This window comes from Solanum tuberosum, unplaced genomic scaffold (genome assembly GCF_000226075.1).
Source record: "Solanum tuberosum cultivar DM 1-3 516 R44 unplaced genomic scaffold, SolTub_3.0 scf00448, whole genome shotgun sequence".
NCBI classification, from domain to species: domain Eukaryota; kingdom Viridiplantae; phylum Streptophyta; class Magnoliopsida; order Solanales; family Solanaceae; genus Solanum; species Solanum tuberosum.
Window position 1 is genome coordinate 285,956 of NW_006239367.1, and position 19,754 is coordinate 305,709.

Here is a 19,754-nt window from a genome sequence, read left to right on the forward strand (position 1 = left end):
ATTATCTATTTCTTTATGTCATGCTTATTTTCTCATTAGCATAATTTTATTATATTCTAATTTTTAAATTAAAATAGAATTTATTGTTAAGTTATAGACATACGTCTTTTTTAAAAATAAAAACTAAAACTAAATCATATTTATTGCTATGTTGAAATTTGTTATAAGAGTATTATGTTAAAATTTTTGTTTTGAATTTATAACTTATGTTATATTTTCAGTTTCATTTGTTTTAGTAATATACATTGCAAGTCATTTTTTAATTAGACTTGATAAATTATCTTTTTGTCAAACATTTTAATAATTTATGACATTTTATTTATATATTAATTTTTTTTATCAAACATGCATTTCACGATGTTAGTAGAAACTTCATACTTTTAGTTTTTATGATCAATTCAATTGAAATATATTAATTTGAAAAATATAAATCAATTATTTTTTCATAAGAACATACATTATTAATTAATATATTTTCAAAAAAAATAATATCTTAAATATTTAATTTAATATTTTATCTGAAAATGTGTTTAATATTATTGACTGGTTGTAACTAGAAGATCCTAGGAATGATGTAAGTAAAACTTTTTGGAGGGGGACTACACTTTGATGTAGTATACCTGTGGATATATAGAAGTAATGTTACCTTTCTCAAAAATATAGTTTCTTATTTGTCTAGTATAAATTTTAAATAATTCATTTTTTTATTTTTAAAATTTAATATAATATTATGATTGTTATTGTGCATCCAAATAGAACATGTGTAATTACACTGTGGCATCCAAACAGGACATGTGTAATTACAATTACACTGTGGCAACCAAACAGGTCAGTGTAATTACTAGAGTGTGTAATTACTAGGCTGGTAATTACTTCCCTAGTAATTACACCAATTCCAATTACCAGGTGGCTTTCCAAAGAGACCTTAGGTGATTTCTTTCATCTGTCCAAGCCTAGATGGACATAGTTACCCTGTATCTGTTTTGGTGGGAAGTAGCAGGTACCCCGTGAAATTAGTTGAGGTGCACACAGACTCATGACACCACGATATAAAAAAAAGGGTAGTAATTCCATGATTAATTTGCTTTTGAAATTGTTCTTGTGCTCCTCCATCAATTCACAACACTTTCATTTTATATAAATCTGAGCAATTTGGAGAGAATGGTGAGCATTACAGAGCTTTCCAAAAATCCTGAAGATCTCAAGGTTATATGTTATTTTTGGTGAAACATTAAATAGCCTTTTCCTATACTAGACATTAGTTGTCCTAGAAAATCCTGGCATAGCTGCGGCCTTTTCCTGACATGATTTCAAGTTCAAATATGTCCATTGCTAGAACGGAAAGGTTACAACAAGGTCCGACCATGTCACCTAAAACTTTAGTTTAGGATCATTGATCATGAGTTTTTTGTTTGTAGTATTGCCCATCTATACTGAGTGTTTAAAAGCAAAAAGGTTTGACAAATGAAGCAAGTACAAAGAGAAAATAGGAAGCTAAAACAGGATTCCAGACGTTCCCCTGCTTAATGAAGATACATAAGAAAAAGAACACACAAAGCTCTTAGTTGTTTAGAAGAGCAAGAGAGTTGTTCACATGCAGATACATCTGCAGCAACTTAGGTTCGAAGATCAGACACTTGGCGATGACCTTGACAGTCGAGACCATGCGGTGTTGATGCTCTTAATCTCCACCCTCAAGTGCTACTATAGTTGATAGAAAATACCCCAGAGGTAGTTAATGATTAAGATTTGTTTCCTTCAGGCAAAATCATATATCTCGATCTGGTAACAGTTTCTGTCGGAGTGAAGGGGTTGTATTTTAATCTTGGGATTTGTTTCCTTTAGGCTTTCATTGAATTGTTAGAATGATCTCTTATGCTTGTACCATAAGCAATTTATTACATGCTTACTTGCTACGTTTCTTCTTTTTCGGTGAAGTTATTTTTTCCCCTTTGCAGCCTTCAGCTAGGCCAGTTGTAAGGTCCTTTAGGGATGTATTTCTTGACTTCCGTTACGATGCAGTTCCTTCATGTAGTGGACCTCATCTCTTCTCGAGCTATTTGGATCAACAGTATGTATCGTTACTTTGCCTTTATGATAATTGATAGGTTTTCTGCATCTGGATTTTATTGAAGTGTTCCTTTCAAATTTCACTTTCCAGTGTTTTTGTTGTTCGCTGAGTAATGTAAATCACTTTTCAATTTTCTTTTCAATTCACAGTGTTTATATTCAGTTATCTCATCTTTTGTAAATGTTATCTTATACTTGAATTTCACTTTCCAGTGTCTTCTGTTGATTGCTGACTAATGTATATCACTTTTCAATTTTCTTTTCCACCTTCTGCAAAAGGGGATTCTTGATCAAGTCTTCTTTGCTATTCAATTACAGTCAGCTGGCATTTGTGGCTAATAGGAAGAATTTGGATCAGCACATACTGCTGTTTGGATGGTCAGTTGGTGATACAAAGAATGAAGCTGCAATTATTGAAATTTTGAATGATAATTGGTCTCCAAAGATTGAGGCTCATGGTGATCTAAGCTTTCTTTCAGTTTTACCTTATCTTGTATAAGATTGCTTTGTTATGCTTGTAAAAATCGGTTTGCTTCTTTTTTTATACGAGTTTTCCTAAAACACTACAATCTTTTGTCTTGGTTTCAGACATTGGTGATGATATCTTGATATTGGGACTTGCCATCGACAAAGTTTCCCAAAATGGGGAAATTAAACTATTGCTTGGTGAAGAGGAAAAAGAAGTTTCACCATGTTGCCTTCTCCTTTGTCTTACCAATGATGGAAGGGTTTCCATTTTTCATTTTGCTAGGTAATTCCCCAGCTATTTGAACCTATATGAGGTTATTTTTCAATGGTTTGAACTGGTTTCTATGCCCGACGTTGATAATCTTTTCTGAAGGCTATGAATGAATTTAAATGTCTTTGTAGTGCTACTGCTGCTTCAGTGTCACCCCAATCTACTGATTTTGAAGAGAAAAACAAGACTTATATAGTGGCATCATCACAAGATTTGCTAGTTGAATCTTCCAGTGCTAGGAAGCAAATCAACCAAGTAGATTCAGGACTGCAACCCCATGAAATAGACAGAGGTCACAAAATTCTTTCCACAAGTGCTCAATCATCCGTTGCAGAGAAATTTAGCTCAGAAGAAGCGATTAAAACCACAAATCAGGTAAGCAAACCTCTCTCATTAGTGGGAAAGCTATAAGCAGCAAGAAGCAAAGGTATCTTCTATGATAATTAATCTTGGCAGAGTCAGAACATTCTTTAACTTTTTGCAGAACCAAGGTGCAAATTTGATGCAGTCTGCATCCAAAACATTTGTGTCTGTGGATGCTGGAGGTGTGAATAATTTTAGGACACAAGAAACTGAAAAAGTAGCTGAAGTTAAACCTGGTACAATTTCTTTCTCAGGAAGTTCCTTAGGTAATTTTTCCATTCGTTCAATTGGGCCAAGTGCTGGAACTGGCGGTGTCACGGAGTTACCTGTAAAGATAATGTCAACAGGTTTTTCTACTGCTTCATCACAGTCAAGCAAACTTCACATTTCTTCAAGAAGTGATGAAACAGTTGCATCCACACCATTCAGTGGTGTTCCAAGAAGAAATTTTGATTCTCCTGATAAAAATTCTTCTAGCGCAAATGAGAAAGCTGGAACTTCAGTATCAATCAGTTCTCACAAGCAAAGAGCCACAGCGGGAGCAGGGAGTATTGGATCATCACCTGCTTTTCCAGACTCAATGTTGCAATCACAGAAAGGTTTTCTGTCGGAGCCCCCGAAGCTGCACTTCACCAGGGAGACAAGTGAAGGAACTCCATTAAAGCAATTCCATGATGTAAGTTTTATCTTGGATGAAATGTAAAGGTAGAGTGTGCTTGTGTGTGTGTCTTGTATCCTGTATCAACATATCAACATGCTCTCTTTTTCTTCAGTATCTTTTTCATTTATCATCATTTTTGGTTGGAATCTTAAATGCATTCTTTTATCTATTATGGGAAGTCTCCTCCCTGACCCATTTTTTCGGTCAGTCCTTTTGGTGTGATAGGATTTGTTAATTTCTCAACTTTTAGCAGTAAGCTAGTTTCCTCAATTTCTGCCAATATAGTTTTACTAATTGGTTATGCATAATTGAAACGATTAATATATTCTCAATTGAACCTGGATCTTCGTATATGCTAGCATATGCTCCTCCTATGATTAATTTGCGTCTTCCCAATTGTGTTTTTTTATCATGAGAATTTAATATTATATCCTGTGTAGTTTCTCGGATTTACATGGTGGGATGCATTTTCTGAATACACTGGATATGTTGTTGTGGATCTGATGAGTATACTTGGAATTGCTTATATTTATGAAGTAGTTTATCTGAACATTTTCAACAAGGTACTGGAACATGCTTAATCATGTCATATTCTTCATTTCCCTCAAGGTTGAAGAGATGGCCAGGAAATTGGATGGTCTTCTAGAAGGTATAGAAGGTGAAGGTGGGTTTAGAGATGCTTCCATCCGTGCTCACAGCAGTTCAGTTTTGGCATTGGAGGAAGGTATAGAGAGTGTTTCAGAGAAATGCAGGATATGGAGAGTAAGCTTTCATAATCATTCTCTATCTCATCTGATATCTGGTATGATGCCATGTTTCTTGCCAATCCTTCCTATTCTCTCTGGCTTGCTGTTTTTTCCTGTAATTCCCCTTTATTATTTTTTTCATGAGTAACTTGTGGGTGGTTTATTCACTTAACATAAAGCTTTTTTGTTAATCTTGCTATTAGTTGCATACATCTCAAAAATCAAGTACTTCATCCAATAAGATATAATCATGAAAGTCCTAAACTGGATTGAACCTGGAACTCTGGCTTAAGATCAGTAGAAGGCACTGCTACTGTTGCTTTGTAGTAGTTGATGATCTTGCTTGCTTGTAATTTCTATCCACACTTAGAACCTTGTTTCATGAAAATTCTGTTATTGCCTAGTTGGTAAAAGTTGATGCTAGGTTGAAGGTGCTTGTTGCTCATGCTCTATTATTGCTATCGAAAGCTTAATTGCACAAAATTCTGGACTCTGTACGTTGGCAGTCTAGATATGTGCATTTTCTGAATTTGTAGAAATTTCCTCAGAGATGTTTTGCTCACAGAAAACAGAATTTCTAAAGGTTCTGTTAATGTACTGTTCAAAATCTCTTTTAACTAGTTGCAAAATTTGTACTGATAAGCTTGCCTTATCATCTCTTAAGGGTATTCAATCAACGATTGGTCCTCATTTTGGACATCCATTTTTTGGTAAAACATAACTGCTACATAAAGAGCAGAATTACAACCTGTACCAATAACCAATGTCCAAATTGAAACGTATTGAACATTCTTCCAAAAGATTATGGTCATAAAAAATTAGTTCCAGCTATAAAATAGGAAACAAGTCAAGTTTTGCGAAGAAAAGAACACTTAGTATGGTTGCAAAGGAATTGAATAAATCACAAATGGATGAGGACTACTACTTTAATCAATATGTTGTGAAAATTCTCTTGATATTGTGGTTATGCATCTCCCTCCCGTCTCCATAGAAGTTTATCTCTTCGTACTCCTTTACTTCCTCCTTGGGTGTTTTCTTTTCCCTTGATATTCTCCCTAATAGTCTCTAAAACAGGAAAAAGAAGCATATGAAAAGAATTGAAACCCATAAAACCAAATTTGAGATACCTGTGGTGAATGATTTGTCTAATTTCAAACTCTTCTTCCTTCTTTTTTTTTAAGTAAGAAAGAAGGCAATTGTTCTGGAGTGCATCTTCTTATTATTTGAGTTTAGTGTTTTGTCAATCAGCAAGCGCTAGTCATTATCCAAGTTGAGCAGAATCTTCGTCAATTGGAGAAAGTTTCAGAAGCCTCTGTGCAATAAATGGATGGATTGTCTGTGTATTTTCGCTTCCTACCAGAATTACAGCTGCATGAGTTTTAGAATTATTCCTTTTCTAATTGCAGGCAGTAATGGATAAGCAACTTGGGGAGGTCCAGCTTCTCCTTGATAAGACAGTACAAGGTATATATCCCTGATCCTTTCCACTAAATTAAATAGGCTGACTTGTTATTCCCATGTTCTCCTATTTATTGTTAATCATTTATTTGATGTAGACATCAGAATCACGACAAAGAATTGATGAAGCATTAACAAGACAAATTAATAAAACGTTCTTCTTACTCCTATTGTGTGTTCAATCATTCCAAGATCTAGAAATGAAGTGTTACTCTTCTAAAAAGTTGTGAATTGTCATCTTTACGTTTCAATTTACACCTCATAAAGTTGGGAAGTCGCTGTCTTACGCAGACTTTCTTCTTGCTTCATGCCATGTCTGTGACTGAGTGGATAGAAGCTAAATTGCTCGGACTCATGTCTAAATGTCTAATACTGGTGCAGATCTAGAGGTGAGATCATTGATGATCTAAATTTTAAGATTTAGGGGTATGGATCCAGGTACGTATGCAGGTGCAGGGATTTGGCTAAAAATAATTCAAGTATCTAAAATAGAGTTATATGACTAAATTATGAAACATTACGTGGAAAACTTACAAGGTATTCCGAGGAAAAAATAGAAGAGAATCCCATAAGGTGATAAAAGGAAACGTACTGACTAAAGAATTTCTATATACATGCTATCCCAATTTCTTCAATTTCACCGTAGTTTATTTTAATTACAAAATTCATTGCATCTGTGCCAGATTTCTCTGTCGATTTTGGTCAAAGTACCAAATTCGGTTGAACAAATCTGGACACAGATCCCACACCCACACCCACACCCACGTTGGTCGGCACAGGCGTAGCACCAAAAGTGAAGAGTCCGAACAACTTAGGATAGAAGAACCAAATTCAGTTGAAGTATAGACAGATTTTGTCTCAAGTTCTGGAGGAAAAGGTCAATTGGTGCTTTCAAATTTGCAAATCACAAGTTTGATAATTGTAATGGTATGCGAGATTTTTTGCCGTGCGTCCACGAAAGGTTTTCCAGGATCTAATTTCTTGTTGCTTAGGTATTCCCTCTATAAGTTAGATGTATATTCTCTTCCATGCTTTATCAATGCTGGTCGGATTATGTAGAGATAAATTCTGTCATGCTTGTTTGCAAGCATTGAATTAGAGGGATTTCACTGGGTATGTTGTTCTATTCCTATCTTTGCTAGGTGGGTTATGTAGGAAGAAACCGATAGAGCAGGCTTCTTGAAAGCTTTGTCTTTGTTAAGGATCTCAGCTTGGCTAAAATTGACCGATTAGCCACTGTAGTCGGGCACAAAATGCTGCAGTCCATCATTGAGACTCGTATTTGTATGAGTTGAATGTCGTTGAGATTTTGATCTTGGTGTTTTAATGTCTCGGCCTGCTATTTTAAATGCTTTATCTAGACTTATGTAAGCACTATACGTATCATGATTATTCTAAAAAAAAAAAGAAAAAGAAAAGGCATCATTATTTAAACTAGTTAGGAATGTTAATGAAGTAGGGTTTGGTTTCGAATAACCCACATGCTCCACCAATGCAGAATACCTCCTTTCATTTGATTTATCAGTTCTCCCTCGTATTTTCAGTTTTAACCTTAATTGCCAAGGTAATATTCTGAAGATTATTGTTTACATTAAAAGATCAAATTTAATGTGGAGTTTTTGCTCCTTATTTTCTTCCTCCAGAGAAAAGGTACTGCTTTTCTGTTGGTAAGTTAGAGGGAACTTCTAGAAAAAACAAAAATCAGAGATGATATAATTCTGAAAGTTTGGTGTGTTTGCAGAACAATGTCTTTTTTTGTATACCTTGTATGAGAATATGAGGTCATGTATTGCCACTCTCCATAAATCAGCCAGGCAAAAAAGGAGAATGCATCAATATTACAGTCTACAGAAATCGTGCATTCTTGATGCACAGGGTGAGAAACTCTGAAATCTAACTGTTTGAGAATTTGAAAATCTTGACTAGGGATGGAAATGGGTCGGAGAGGGGCAAGTTAGGGCAATGCAGGGCGGGTGTGGGGAAATATAAATGCAGGGTGGGGAGGGCTGGGGCTGGTGGTAGCTGGTTATAACAAATATTTATAAAACATTAGACCGGCGCGGAATTTGCGGGTTGGAGTAATCCAGTCTAAATAGACCCACGTCTTTGAACTAAAACCTAATTACTGTAAACCAAAATTTCAATTTTCTTCCATTTTGCATCTCTCAGAAAGTCACCCAAGGTTCTTTTCCCACATCTGATGCAAAATACCTTAGATAGGTGATTTCAACAATTTAAAATAACCAACTATGGTGAAGGTTAAAGAGTATTTTTCTTGAAAGTCATATCATATAACATTATCCGTTAGTAAATTTGGCGCTAGTAGTTTGTTGAGGCAGTTGAGATATCGTAGTTTCTTCTGTGAGTATGGAGAGTTCTTAGATGTAGTATTATTTTATAAATTTCGTGATATTAAATTCTCGCGCGAAGCGCGGGTAATTTTACTAGTATAATATAAATGATAATGAGACGTAGATTTTCTTTAATGACTCAAATTCTTTGTGCAAACTGAGATTATTTTTATGCCCTAAAACCCTTCATTCACCAAGTTTAGTTACCTTAGACCATCTCCATGCCAACACTATTTTTTATACCAAATCCTATTTTGGTGTAAAATTTAATGTTTTGGGGTCCAACCCAACACTGTGTGAATAGTGTCTTCATCAACACTAAATCACTTTTTCATTATTTTATTTTTATAAGTCCCTAGTATACTTAATTATTTTTTATTTAATATCTTTATAATATTTATTTCAAATCTTAAATTTAGTATATTATACTGCACAACATGATAATTGTGGATGAATGTGATCTTAATGCACCAATTCAAGATGCGTGGGAAAGTTCAACTCCAACAGTAGAAATGACAGTAGATGAAAATTATCGGTTTGAACAATTTTTAACTCGACACAAAAAAACTAAGGGCAAAGATGCTCATTTTGAACTTTGTAGTGCATTAATAGAGCATTTATGAGAGCAACGTACTAATCTTGGATGTTGAATATTTATGTAGAAAACAAAATAAATTTTATAATTATGTAATATTTATTTAATTGTATTTCATCAATGATTTCACTTTTATTCATATTATCCATTAATATGTATGATGTATAACATTTGCTATCAATTTATATTATTTAAAAAAAATTGTAATATAAAATAATTTTATATTAAATGATTGTGTTAGAAAAGAATGTGAATTATATTGGGTGAAAATAAGAAGAAAGTATTTGTTTTATGAAATAAAAAAATCTAAATGAAATATAAAATAATAATATAATGTTGAAGAGAGAGAAGAATATAAAATAATATTCTTTTTAGTGAAATTTAATGTAGTGGGTTGGAGTTGACTCTATTTTAGTGTAAAATTTGGTGCTATGGGTTGGAGATACCCTTAGAGAGGGGTGTCAAATAGGTGGATTGTGCAAGCAAGTAAAAATGAAAGTTTATTGGGTAAAGATGAGTTGAGTCAATCTAAACTTCTTTTGATGACCGTGGTGTCTAGGACAACTTTCGCACACCTCGACTAATTCCACAGGATACTTCCTACCTCCCACTAGCACGGGTACCAAGTAACTCTGTCCACCAAGGCTAGGACAGAAGAGAAGAATCACTTAGTGTTTTTTATCTCCACTGAGTTTTGAACGTGAGACCTCGTGGATTTTGGATCTATCTCTCAACCTCCTAAGGTAGCCCCTGAGAAGGTGTTTGTGTAAAGATTATGCAAAAAGGGTACAAAGTTTACCCTTAATCAGTATGGGATTGTTACAACTCTTGCATGTGCCCATGGCGGGACATTTAGAGTATGAATAACATAATAAGGACCGTATTAGGTAAACCAAGATCGGGATGGGTCCAATTCTTGTACTGTGTTAATGAAAGTCGACTTTAGATCTAACTCAATTCCAAGACCAACATGCAATGAGAATTGTCCAAAACCAAATAGAATACATTCATGTTTCAATGATTGTGGGACTCTAACAAGGTTAAACAACATTCATTCTGTCCCAATTTATGTGACATACTTTCCTTTCTAGTATGTCTCTGAAATATTGAACCTTACAATTTTGGAAACTATTTAGTCTGTCACCACTCTTATTTAAAACGATAATTTTTGTACTTAGCATATATTTGTCTCACATGTGAAAAAATATCTTTATTTTCTTAGACTCCATGAAAATAGAAGAGAATTCGGGAATAGAATTTCTTGATTATTCCCTCAAGCATGTTGGGATTTAAGTTGTGTTTATTAGTAATCATGAAAAAGAAAAGAAAATAATTCCTATTCCTAATTACACAATCATTTGCATTTGGAACATTTCCCATATTTACAAGGAATAGGCTCTTACCAACAATGTCCTAATTCTTAGTACTATCCTCTTTGAATTTCTCTTATTTCTCACTGGTCTTTGCCAATGTCAAATCAGCCAAGAGATATGTTCAAAGGACATTATCTTATGAAAATCTTGTGTTTTGCTGCATCAGCTTTGGAATGTACATCTGGAAGCACAAGGGATATGTTCCGAGGGCAGCCATTATTTCTTGCGCACCCTGCTTTGTCTCTCTTCTGTTTCTGTCTCTAGTTGCCTTTATTTTGGGCTGTTGGAGGTTAAAAACCATTATAACAATAGCACAATCACTGCATTTATTTGAAAAAAACTGCTTGTGATCCAAGACATTAGGTGAATTGCCTGTTCAATTTAATAACCATATAAGTGATAGCTACTAGTTGAGGATTGGTTTAAGACTTGTTAGAGAATTAATATTATTATTATTATAACTACGTTGCCACGACAAGCTCATATATATGTTACTCCTTATGTCCCAATTTATCAATTTATGTGACACACATGGAATATGGAGAGTCAACCAAATTGTGTATGGTTTTAAATATTTTAATTTGTTAATTATTGTGATTTATAGTATTTTTTACGTCATTTTCAGATAATATATGTCACTCTCTCTGTCCCAATTTATGTGGCATTGATAAAATTTCGAGAGTCAACTGATCTTTTTATGCCTCTTAAATATTTTAAGTTGTTAATTATTGTGATTTATAGTATTTTTTACGTCATTTTCAGATAATATATGTCACTCTCTCTGTCCCAATTTATGTGGCATTGATAAAAATTTCGAGAGTCAACTGATCTTTTTATGCCTCTTAAAATATTTTAAGTTGTTAATTATTGTGATTTATAGTATTTTTTACGTCATTTTCAGATAATATATGTCACTCTCTCTGTCCCAATTTATGTGGCATTGATAAAAATTTCGAGAGTCAACTGATCTTTTTATGCCTCTTAAAATATTTTAAGTTGTTAATTATTGTGATTTATAGTATTTTTTGGGTAATTTTTGAATATATAACAGGCTAAAAAGAAAAGTAAGACGGAGAAATTATTGAATTTCCCTCGGCTAGAAGCAGCCATGTCGAGGGACAGTGGCCTGCTTCTGGCCACTTATTAGTAACAAAATGATATATATAACTTATTTTTCACTTTTATTTTATTTAGTATGATGATGATGTGAAATGACAAAAAGTGGAGATTCATATAGTCAATCCCAACTTATTTGGGTCTGAGGCGTAGTTATTATTGTTGATGACAATGATGTCATCATTATGATATATCATGTATCCTCTTCTTTTAAAATAATTATTTTCATTTTTTTATTTCCAGTTTTGGCAAGGAAAGTATACATGGAAGAAATATTTAAGCAAGCTACTGATGAACGATATTGTAATCTCTGGAATCGCCAGAAATTATGTTCTGAGCTGGAGTTAAAGAGGCAACATGTAAACGAAGTTAATAAGGTGCCATCAGAATGATCAATGTTAATGTTTTTGTTCCTTCCCTTCCTAATGTTTTCCTCATCACTTCTGATTTTCTACTTTTCATAGAGCTTAACCAGCCAGCTGATTGAATTGGAGAGACATTTCAACACTCTCGAGTTGAATAAGTTTGGTGACACTGACGGGATACAAACAAGTAAAAGAGGTTTCCAGAGCAGGCCTGGACAACCCAGGTATTGGTGTTCTCCTGTTCTCTTTGGCTACACAATTAGGTCTATCTTAGTTATGATTGTCTACTTTTTACAAACACTTCAATATCATTGCATGTATTGCTTCTAACTTTCTTTTCGTGAGAAGAACAAATTTGCTTCTCCAACCTGCATTCCCTCTGTACCAGAACCTTGTTTTTTTCGTCTTTAATGATTAAAGTTAGGGTGAATGTTGGAGCTATTTGCATTTCAGGAATTTTCAGTCCTTGCACAATTTACATAATACAATGACTACACAGCTAGCAGTAGCAGAGCAGCTTTCTGAAAGTTTGTCGAAACTAATGACTGATTTGAGCATAGATTCTCCTGCAAAAGGTCAGAATATTAGGAAGGAATTGTTTGAAACAATTGGTTTATCCTATGATGGTGCTTCTTACAAGTCTCCAGCTAGGGAAAAGGCTGAAAATACACCTTTTAACAAGGAATTATCAGTCTTTCTTGCTGTTAAAGAACGATCCAGGAGAAAGAAGCCAAGTCCTGTGAAGAGCTCTGAACCAGAGACAGCTAGGAGACGCCGTGACTCACTTGATCGGGTAATATTCCAACCTTCTCTTGAGATGCTGATAAAATTTCTCCAACTTAACACCTGGAACACCTTTAGGTGGGCCACTGCTTTATTGCATAAAACATCATATTTCAATATGAATAGTTATTGCTGTTATTTATTGCTGATCTGACTACTTTAAGACTTCATTACTTCACTTGTTGTGCACATGAGGGAGTGAATTTTAACACACCTGTGTTGTATAGTTGTGTAGTATTAGACAAGGTCCCGGGCCCTGACGGATTTACTTTGGCTTTCTTCCAAAATTGTTGGAGTACAGCTAATAGCGATATTATTCAGACCATCAATGAGTTCCAGGAAAGAGGGGAGTTTGAGAGGAGCTTAAGTGTTTTATTCATCGGCATTACCCCTAAACGTGAGGGAGCTACGAGCATCGGGGATTGTAGACCTATTAGTTTCTAAGGTGCTTTCTAGTTGACTTAAGAAGGTCTTGAATAAGTCTGTTTCATCTTCACAAAATGCTTTTGTGGATGGTAGGAAGATCTTGGATGCAACTTTGGTGGCAAACAAAGTGGTAGATTCGAGAAAGAAGCAGAGTGTACGAAGAGTGTTGGCAAGCTAGATCTTGGAAAGGTTTATGACTATGTAAACTGAAAGTTCCCTGATTTCATTATGCTGAATGGGATTTGGGAAGAAAATGGGTCAGCTTTTGTATTTCTTCGGTGCGCTACTCAGTGTTGGTGCCATTATATAGGCCACAACACCTTGGTCACATGTCTTATCCTAAGCAGTTGACATGCCTGAACTGCGAGGCCAATTTGAAATTCAAAATACAAGTGTAACTTATCTTGCTGACAATGCCACAAACGGCTGGAAATCACGGAACTTCCCTACTGTCGACGCATGTGCGTGGCACACGCAGGCGACCTTCAAATCTGGCGCCAAAATGCCTACTCTGGCGCCCAGCTTCATGCCTTGCCCGCGTGCCTGCATTGTGCGCAGGTTCTCCAGTTGTTATGGGGTCAACTTTTCCTGGTTCAATGCCACAGAGAAGTCATGCACCTATGACTCCGGTTGCAACTGTCGGATAGGCTAAAGATATACCCCACCTTCCATGTGAGTTTTCTGAAGTCATTTCATGAAGATGCTGGGGATCCAGCAAGGTCGGCATCCAGACGTGCCCTTCCTGTTGTGTGGAAGCACTATGAGGAAGAGATTGAGAAGATCTTGGATCACCAGACTTCAGGTCATAGCAAAAAGAATCAGCGCATAGAATTTCTGGTGGGCAAACCAGTGTAATTTTACTTGGGAGAGAGGACCATAATTGTGGCAGTTTGAAGACGAAGTCAAGGCGTACATAGATTCTGCCTCGTCGAGGACGACGAGCTCATTTAGTGGGGGAGGTTTGTTAGACACTTAGCTTGATGGCTAGGGATTTACATGATGAACCTAGTCATGACCAAATGACTTTGGTTAAGATCAAGTTTACTTGAGGCAAGACTGCCGGCAGGTCATGACAAGACCTTGACGGTGGTGTGAATAAGGCATGACAAGGGCTGCTCTAGGCAAGGCTATGGTCGTGGCTGAGACAAGTTTGTGGACTATGACCTGGACCATCACACACTGGTTTGCCCTTCCATTGAACCAGAAGTTCTATCCGCCGATTCTTCTTGCTATGACCCAAAGTCCGGTGATCCAAGATCTTCTCAATCTCTCCCTCATATTGCTACTGCACAACAGGAGGGGCACGTCTGGATGCCAACCTTGCTGGATCCCTAGCATCTTCATGAAATGACTTCAGAAAACTCACATGGAAGGTGGGGTATATCTTTAGCCTATCAGACAGATTCAGCCGGAGTAAAACAAAGTTGTATGGACTATGACCTGGACCATCACACACTGGTTTGCCCTTCCATTGAACCAGAAGTTCTATCCGCCGATTCTTCTTGCTATGACCCAAAGTCCGGTGATCCAAGATCTTCTCAATCTCTCCCTCATATTGCTACTGCACAACAGGAGGGGCACGTCTGGATGCCAACCTTGCTGGATCCCTAGCATCTTCATGAAATGACTTCAGAAAACTCACATGGAAGGTGGGGTATATCTTTAGCCTATCAGACAGATTCAGCCGGAGTAAAACAAAGTTGTATGGACTATGACCTGGGCAAGGCAGACGGCTAATGGGATTGGGTACCAATTACAAGTTCTGCGGTGCAGAACCTGCACACATGGCATGCGCGAAGCGAGGCACTAGAGTGGGCATTCGGCACCAGATTTGAAGGCTACCTACATGTGCCGTGCACATGCTTCGGATGTTGGGTAGTTTTTTAGTTTCCAGACGTTTATGCTACAGGATTAGTTAGACTTGTATCATGAATTGACCTAGCAGTTGGGGGACCCCCAACTGCATAGAGGATAAGACATGTGCCTGGCGTGTGACAAGCGGTTATGGCCTATTTGATGTCACAGGCCAGATTTGGCTTTGTTGGCTGAACTTTGCAAGGCTGAGTTTTGTGTGCTTCTTTTTGGCACAAGTTAAAATACAAAGTTGGGAAGCGATTCTTGTACGTGCATTATGTTGTGATTTCATATGCCATAGATAATCTGAGTGTTGAACCAAACTGATGGAATAAGAAGAAGGCTAAGTCATAGGTGCGTGACTGCCGTGTGGAGTCAAACGAGTAAAAGTTGACCCATAACAACTGGAGAACCTATGCACAAGGCAGGCATGTGGGCAAGACGCGAAGCTGGGAGCCAGAGTGTGCATTTGGCGCCAGATTTGAAGGTTGCCTGCGTGTGCCGTGCACATGCCACGGCAGTTGGGCAGTTCCTTGATTTCCAGCCGTTTGTGGTATTATCTGCATGATTAGTTAGACTTGTATTTTGAATTTCGAATTAGCCCAACAGTTGGGGGATGTCAACTGCATAGGATAAGACATGTGTCTGACATGTAACAAGGTCGTTGTGGCCTATTTAATGACACATGCAGACTTGTCACAAGTCAGATTTGGCTTGACTGGGCACAGAATTTAAGAAATATGGGAAGACTTTGATATGTTTCAAAACTACCCTTCAAATAAATGAATTATTAAGAAAAGAGTACACCTTTGAGGACTTTTTGCCAATAAGTGGGACCCAACATGGGTAAAATGTTGACAAGTGTCATCAAACATTTGCCAAATAGGGAAATATGGCATTCCTTTTGGGACCGACTAAAAAGGAAAGTGTGTCACATAAATTTGGGACATAAGGATTAAGGAGTACATATTTTGAAATAAAAAGAAAGAACATTTTGGGCTTTGTAGTACTACACATAACCTGTAGGGAATTGCAGGGACCTTCACTGGGTTGTTGGAAGTGGGTATTATCTTAAACTCGGGATGATAGTCTAAGAGTAATTGGTTTAAAGTAGGTACTGTCAGTGACATCTTTCAGCAACTAGCGAGTACAATGGTATATGCACTTACAATTATTTTGCAAAGCAAAAGTAAGACAAAAGTAGCCGGGCAATCTGAATACTAGATTACATAGTAAAGCACGAAAGTAAAAATAGTTATGTTTTGCTGACTGTTAATCCATTAAGTTATGCAGATTTGTGTGGAGTATGTAGTTGGGAACGTGCAATTAAGAGGACAAACTTAAGCATCTATTCAAATTGTTGTTCCAATTGGAAAATAATATTGTTGTCCAATTTTTCAAAGACGTGGAGCTTCATTATTCCTTGAGCTAAAGTTTCCTTTGTCGCATTCCTTAAATTGGTACCATCAGAACTATACTTGGTATTTAGCATTTTCATGGCTAGATAATCAAGTGGTAGTTTTATCATTCATTTTGTTTTAAGCTTAACTTGCAGCATCTTTTTTGACCTTTTGGCAGAATTGGGCAAGCTTCGAAACTCCCAAAACAACAGTGAAAAGGATTGTTCTTCAAGAACATCGCCAGAAGGAAACTTCAAATAAGTCATCTTTGTCACTGGATAAGAAGCATCACCAGTCTAGGATGCGCGAGAGATCAGCGACTGCTCAATCAAATATCTTTAATGCCTCTTCCATCTCTCCACAGCAAGTTAGAAGCACAGGTTCCCAACCTAAACCAATAAATATGCTGAATGTGTGTTCAGTAAATGGTTGTAATGTATTTTGCTAAAATATATGTAGGTCTTCATGATATACCAGCAAAACAGTCCACTAAAAATTCTTTTTTCCAATGGGCAGATGTACTTCCAAGACATGCAGCTGAAACACCACCAATGATTTCTCCAGTATCTTTACTGCAGCATGACTCACAGTTGACCGCAGTCACTAGCCAATATAGTTTAGTAGATACTCACAATCTTGCTTCGACAAGATCAGGTAGAAGCACAATACCACTTAAAGATATTGTGCAAACAGGTGGACCAGGGGCCATTGAGCAATTAGGGAACGGAATGCAGCAGCCAAACTCGTCAGGTCCTCCTGCACAGACATTGGCCCCAATCAAGTTTACAATTGAGACTTCAAATGCCGATGGTAAACCTGGAATCACCAAACCTGTCAGAGATTGGAAAAATGCACCGGTGACTAGTGGAAGCACACAGTTTGAATCTAACAGTAGTCTTAACTATTCTTTACCAACTGCTGCTGCTGCTGCTAATTCTGCCTTCACTCTGTCTGCGAAGGTTATACACTCAGAAGTTGTGAATAAAAGCCAAGGTAGTGAGATTTCATTATCTGCCCAAGAATCAACACATAGTTCCTCTTCGCATGCAAAAATCATGCCGTCAGCATCTTTGTCTTCTTCACAAGAGCCAATGTTGTCACCAATATCATCCATGTGGACATCATTCCAATCCGTTTCTAAAGCCAGTATAGGTTCTAATCAAAAGATCTCTCAATCATCAGTAGCTTCTCTGACGCAGTCTTCATCTCTTCCAAGCACTCAAAAATTGGATTCCTTACCCATTACACCTTCTTCAGATAGTACAAGGTCTGAGTCCCCAACAATCCTGTCTCGACCTTTGGTTGCCATACTTGATAAAAAGGCTGATACAAATTCCGATAGACCAGCTTCACTTGCGAATCTAAGTACGAAGATAGATACACCACAAGATCCAGCTTCACAGCCTGTGGTATCTTTCAGTGTGTCTAACTTACAGGCTGGACCTTTGGTCCAATCAAATTCCACAAATGAACAGTCACCCAGTTTGAAATCTGCAAGTCAGGTCCATCCTCGTGGGGAATCAAGTCAAGTCTCAAATGTTGGTTTGAATTCTATACCTGGACAGCCATTTTCTGGTTCTGCCATTCCACCATCAGTGAAGAGTGGTTGTTCAGATGTTGTCACCCATGAGGATGAGATGGAAGAGGAAGCTCCTGAGAATAATCAGATGACAGAGAATGCACTGGGTAACTTGGCTGGGTTTGGTATTGGATCTGCTGCTTCTCCAGTTTCTACAAAACCTAATCCATTTGGTGTTATGTCACCGAATAAAGCTTCATCTCCAGCAAACTCCTTATTTACAAGTACAGCTTCAAGCAGTGAGTTATTTCGACCAGCGTCATTTAGTTTTCAACCAATACAGCCACCTCAACCATCAGCACCTGCAAATTTTGGTACCTTTCCTGGTAGCTTCAGCCTCACTTCCACGAGTCAGGCTCCAGCAGTGAGTGGGTTTGGCCAGCTGGCTCAGGTTGGACAAGGGCAGCATGCTTTAGGTTCGGTTCTTGGTACTTTTGGACAATCAAGGCAGCTTGGTGCTGGAATACCTGGAACTGGTGTGGGATCTGCAAGCTCTTTTGGCGGAGGTTTTATGAGCAATAGCTCTGCTGGTGGTTTCGGAGGTGGGTTTTCTGGAGTTTCTTCTACTGGTGGCGGGTTTTCCAATTTGAGTTCTGGTGGTGTTGGATTTGGTGCTTCTGCTGCACCCAGTGGTGGATTTGCTGCTGCTGCTACAGGTGCTGGTGGATTTGCAGCCGCTGCCACATCTGCTGGTGGATTTGGAGCCGCTGCCACATCTGCTGGTGGATTTGGAGCTGCTTCTGCAGCTGGTGGTGGATTTGCTGCTCCAACTGCTGGAGGTTCAGGCTTTTCAGGTATGTAGCTCTGCTATATTTTGACCAAATCAGTCCTCTTTGATTGACATTTAAGTGAAATGTGAAGTTTTAAAGCAGCAAAGAGAAGTCGGTCCATTCTTAATTATGAAGAATCTTGTGAAAAAATGATGAAACTGTTTTGACGGTGTTTTTCTTTTGGAAAGTGACTGAGGAGTATTGTTCTCTCTTTTATCCATGGTACACAAGATACTGTGCGACTTAAATGATTTGAAATATTACCTATAATATTTGATGTAGTTACTTAACATGGTAATGATATGCTTGTTGACTTGATTTCTTCTGTTCTACTAAATTTTGAAGGTGGTGGTTTTGGAGCTTTTAGCAGCCAACAAAGTGGTGGTAGTGGCTTCCCTGCATTCGGTGGGAGTTCAGCTGCTGCAAGACCACCTTCCCAACTCTTCACCCAGATGAGGAAGTAGTTCCATGCACACAAATTCTGGAAAGAAAATTCTTAGGAAAGAAACAAAGGGGTAAATGGATGATGTGATAAATGTTTTACTTGTAGATTGTTGTATTCTGGTTCAGTTCACTTTTATGTTATGAAGTTAGTTAATCCGTGTTATTATTAGTTGTGGATGAAGCCTAGTAATGGGACTGACTCAATAGTGTTTCCTCTTTGCATTCTTTGTTGTGTATTTCATGTTACTTCTGCACTTGGCGAGTTGGAGCAACTGAACTTATCATACAGCTTTATCCATGTCTATCCTTCTCTCTATCTGGTTTGAGACTCTGGAAACTCATGTTTTCCCACTGCATTATCCCTTCTCTATCCCTCCTTTGGTTGGTACCTTAGATTCAATAAAACGTTCTTTCCTTGTTCTTTGGGGGTTTGCTCGAAGTGTAGAATTAAAAAAGAAAATTTCCTATATGTCAAGTAAGTAAATATATAAGAGTAGATTTTAGGTTGTGTAGAGCTCTCAATCAAGTTTTGTTGCAAAATTGTGATGAGATTGATGTGTCAACTGTTATCTCAAAGGCAGGGATTGAAGATAAAATCTGAGTTTCTAGGAGCAGGACATGAGCTCAGTGGAGAAGCTTCTGTTATTCAGGTAGGTGGAAG

General features: G+C 37.2%; 1 protein-coding gene across 3 annotated transcripts in view; it reads left to right on the forward strand.

Annotated features, from left to right (window-relative positions):
• Positions 1-19,409, forward strand: part of LOC102587240 (nuclear pore complex protein NUP214) — a 51,956-nt gene extending 32,547 nt beyond the window's left edge. The window contains exons 6-19 of one of the 3 annotated variants that reach the window (XM_006363544.2): positions 1,959-2,071; positions 2,389-2,528; positions 2,659-2,821; positions 2,941-3,184; positions 3,294-3,438; positions 3,520-3,848; positions 4,443-4,595; positions 5,986-6,043; positions 11,716-11,849; positions 11,937-12,061; positions 12,291-12,630; positions 16,479-16,680; positions 16,817-18,673; positions 18,995-19,409. In XM_006363544.2, coding sequence (XP_006363606.1) covers positions 1,959-2,071; positions 2,389-2,528; positions 2,659-2,821; positions 2,941-3,184; positions 3,294-3,438; positions 3,520-3,848; positions 4,443-4,595; positions 5,986-6,043; positions 11,716-11,849; positions 11,937-12,061; positions 12,291-12,630; positions 16,479-16,680; positions 16,817-18,673; positions 18,995-19,113 — 4,122 coding nt within the window. In that variant the 3' untranslated portion in view covers positions 19,114-19,409. Of the gene's footprint in view, positions 1-1,958; positions 2,072-2,388; positions 2,529-2,658; positions 2,822-2,940; positions 3,185-3,293; positions 3,849-4,442; positions 4,596-5,985; positions 6,044-11,715; positions 11,850-11,936; positions 12,062-12,290; positions 12,631-16,478; positions 16,681-16,816; positions 18,674-18,994 lie in introns of all 3 variants that reach the window. The other 2 variants (XM_015303502.1, XM_006363543.2) reach the window with 2 other exon arrangements.
• Positions 19,410-19,754: the final 345 nt, after the last annotated feature.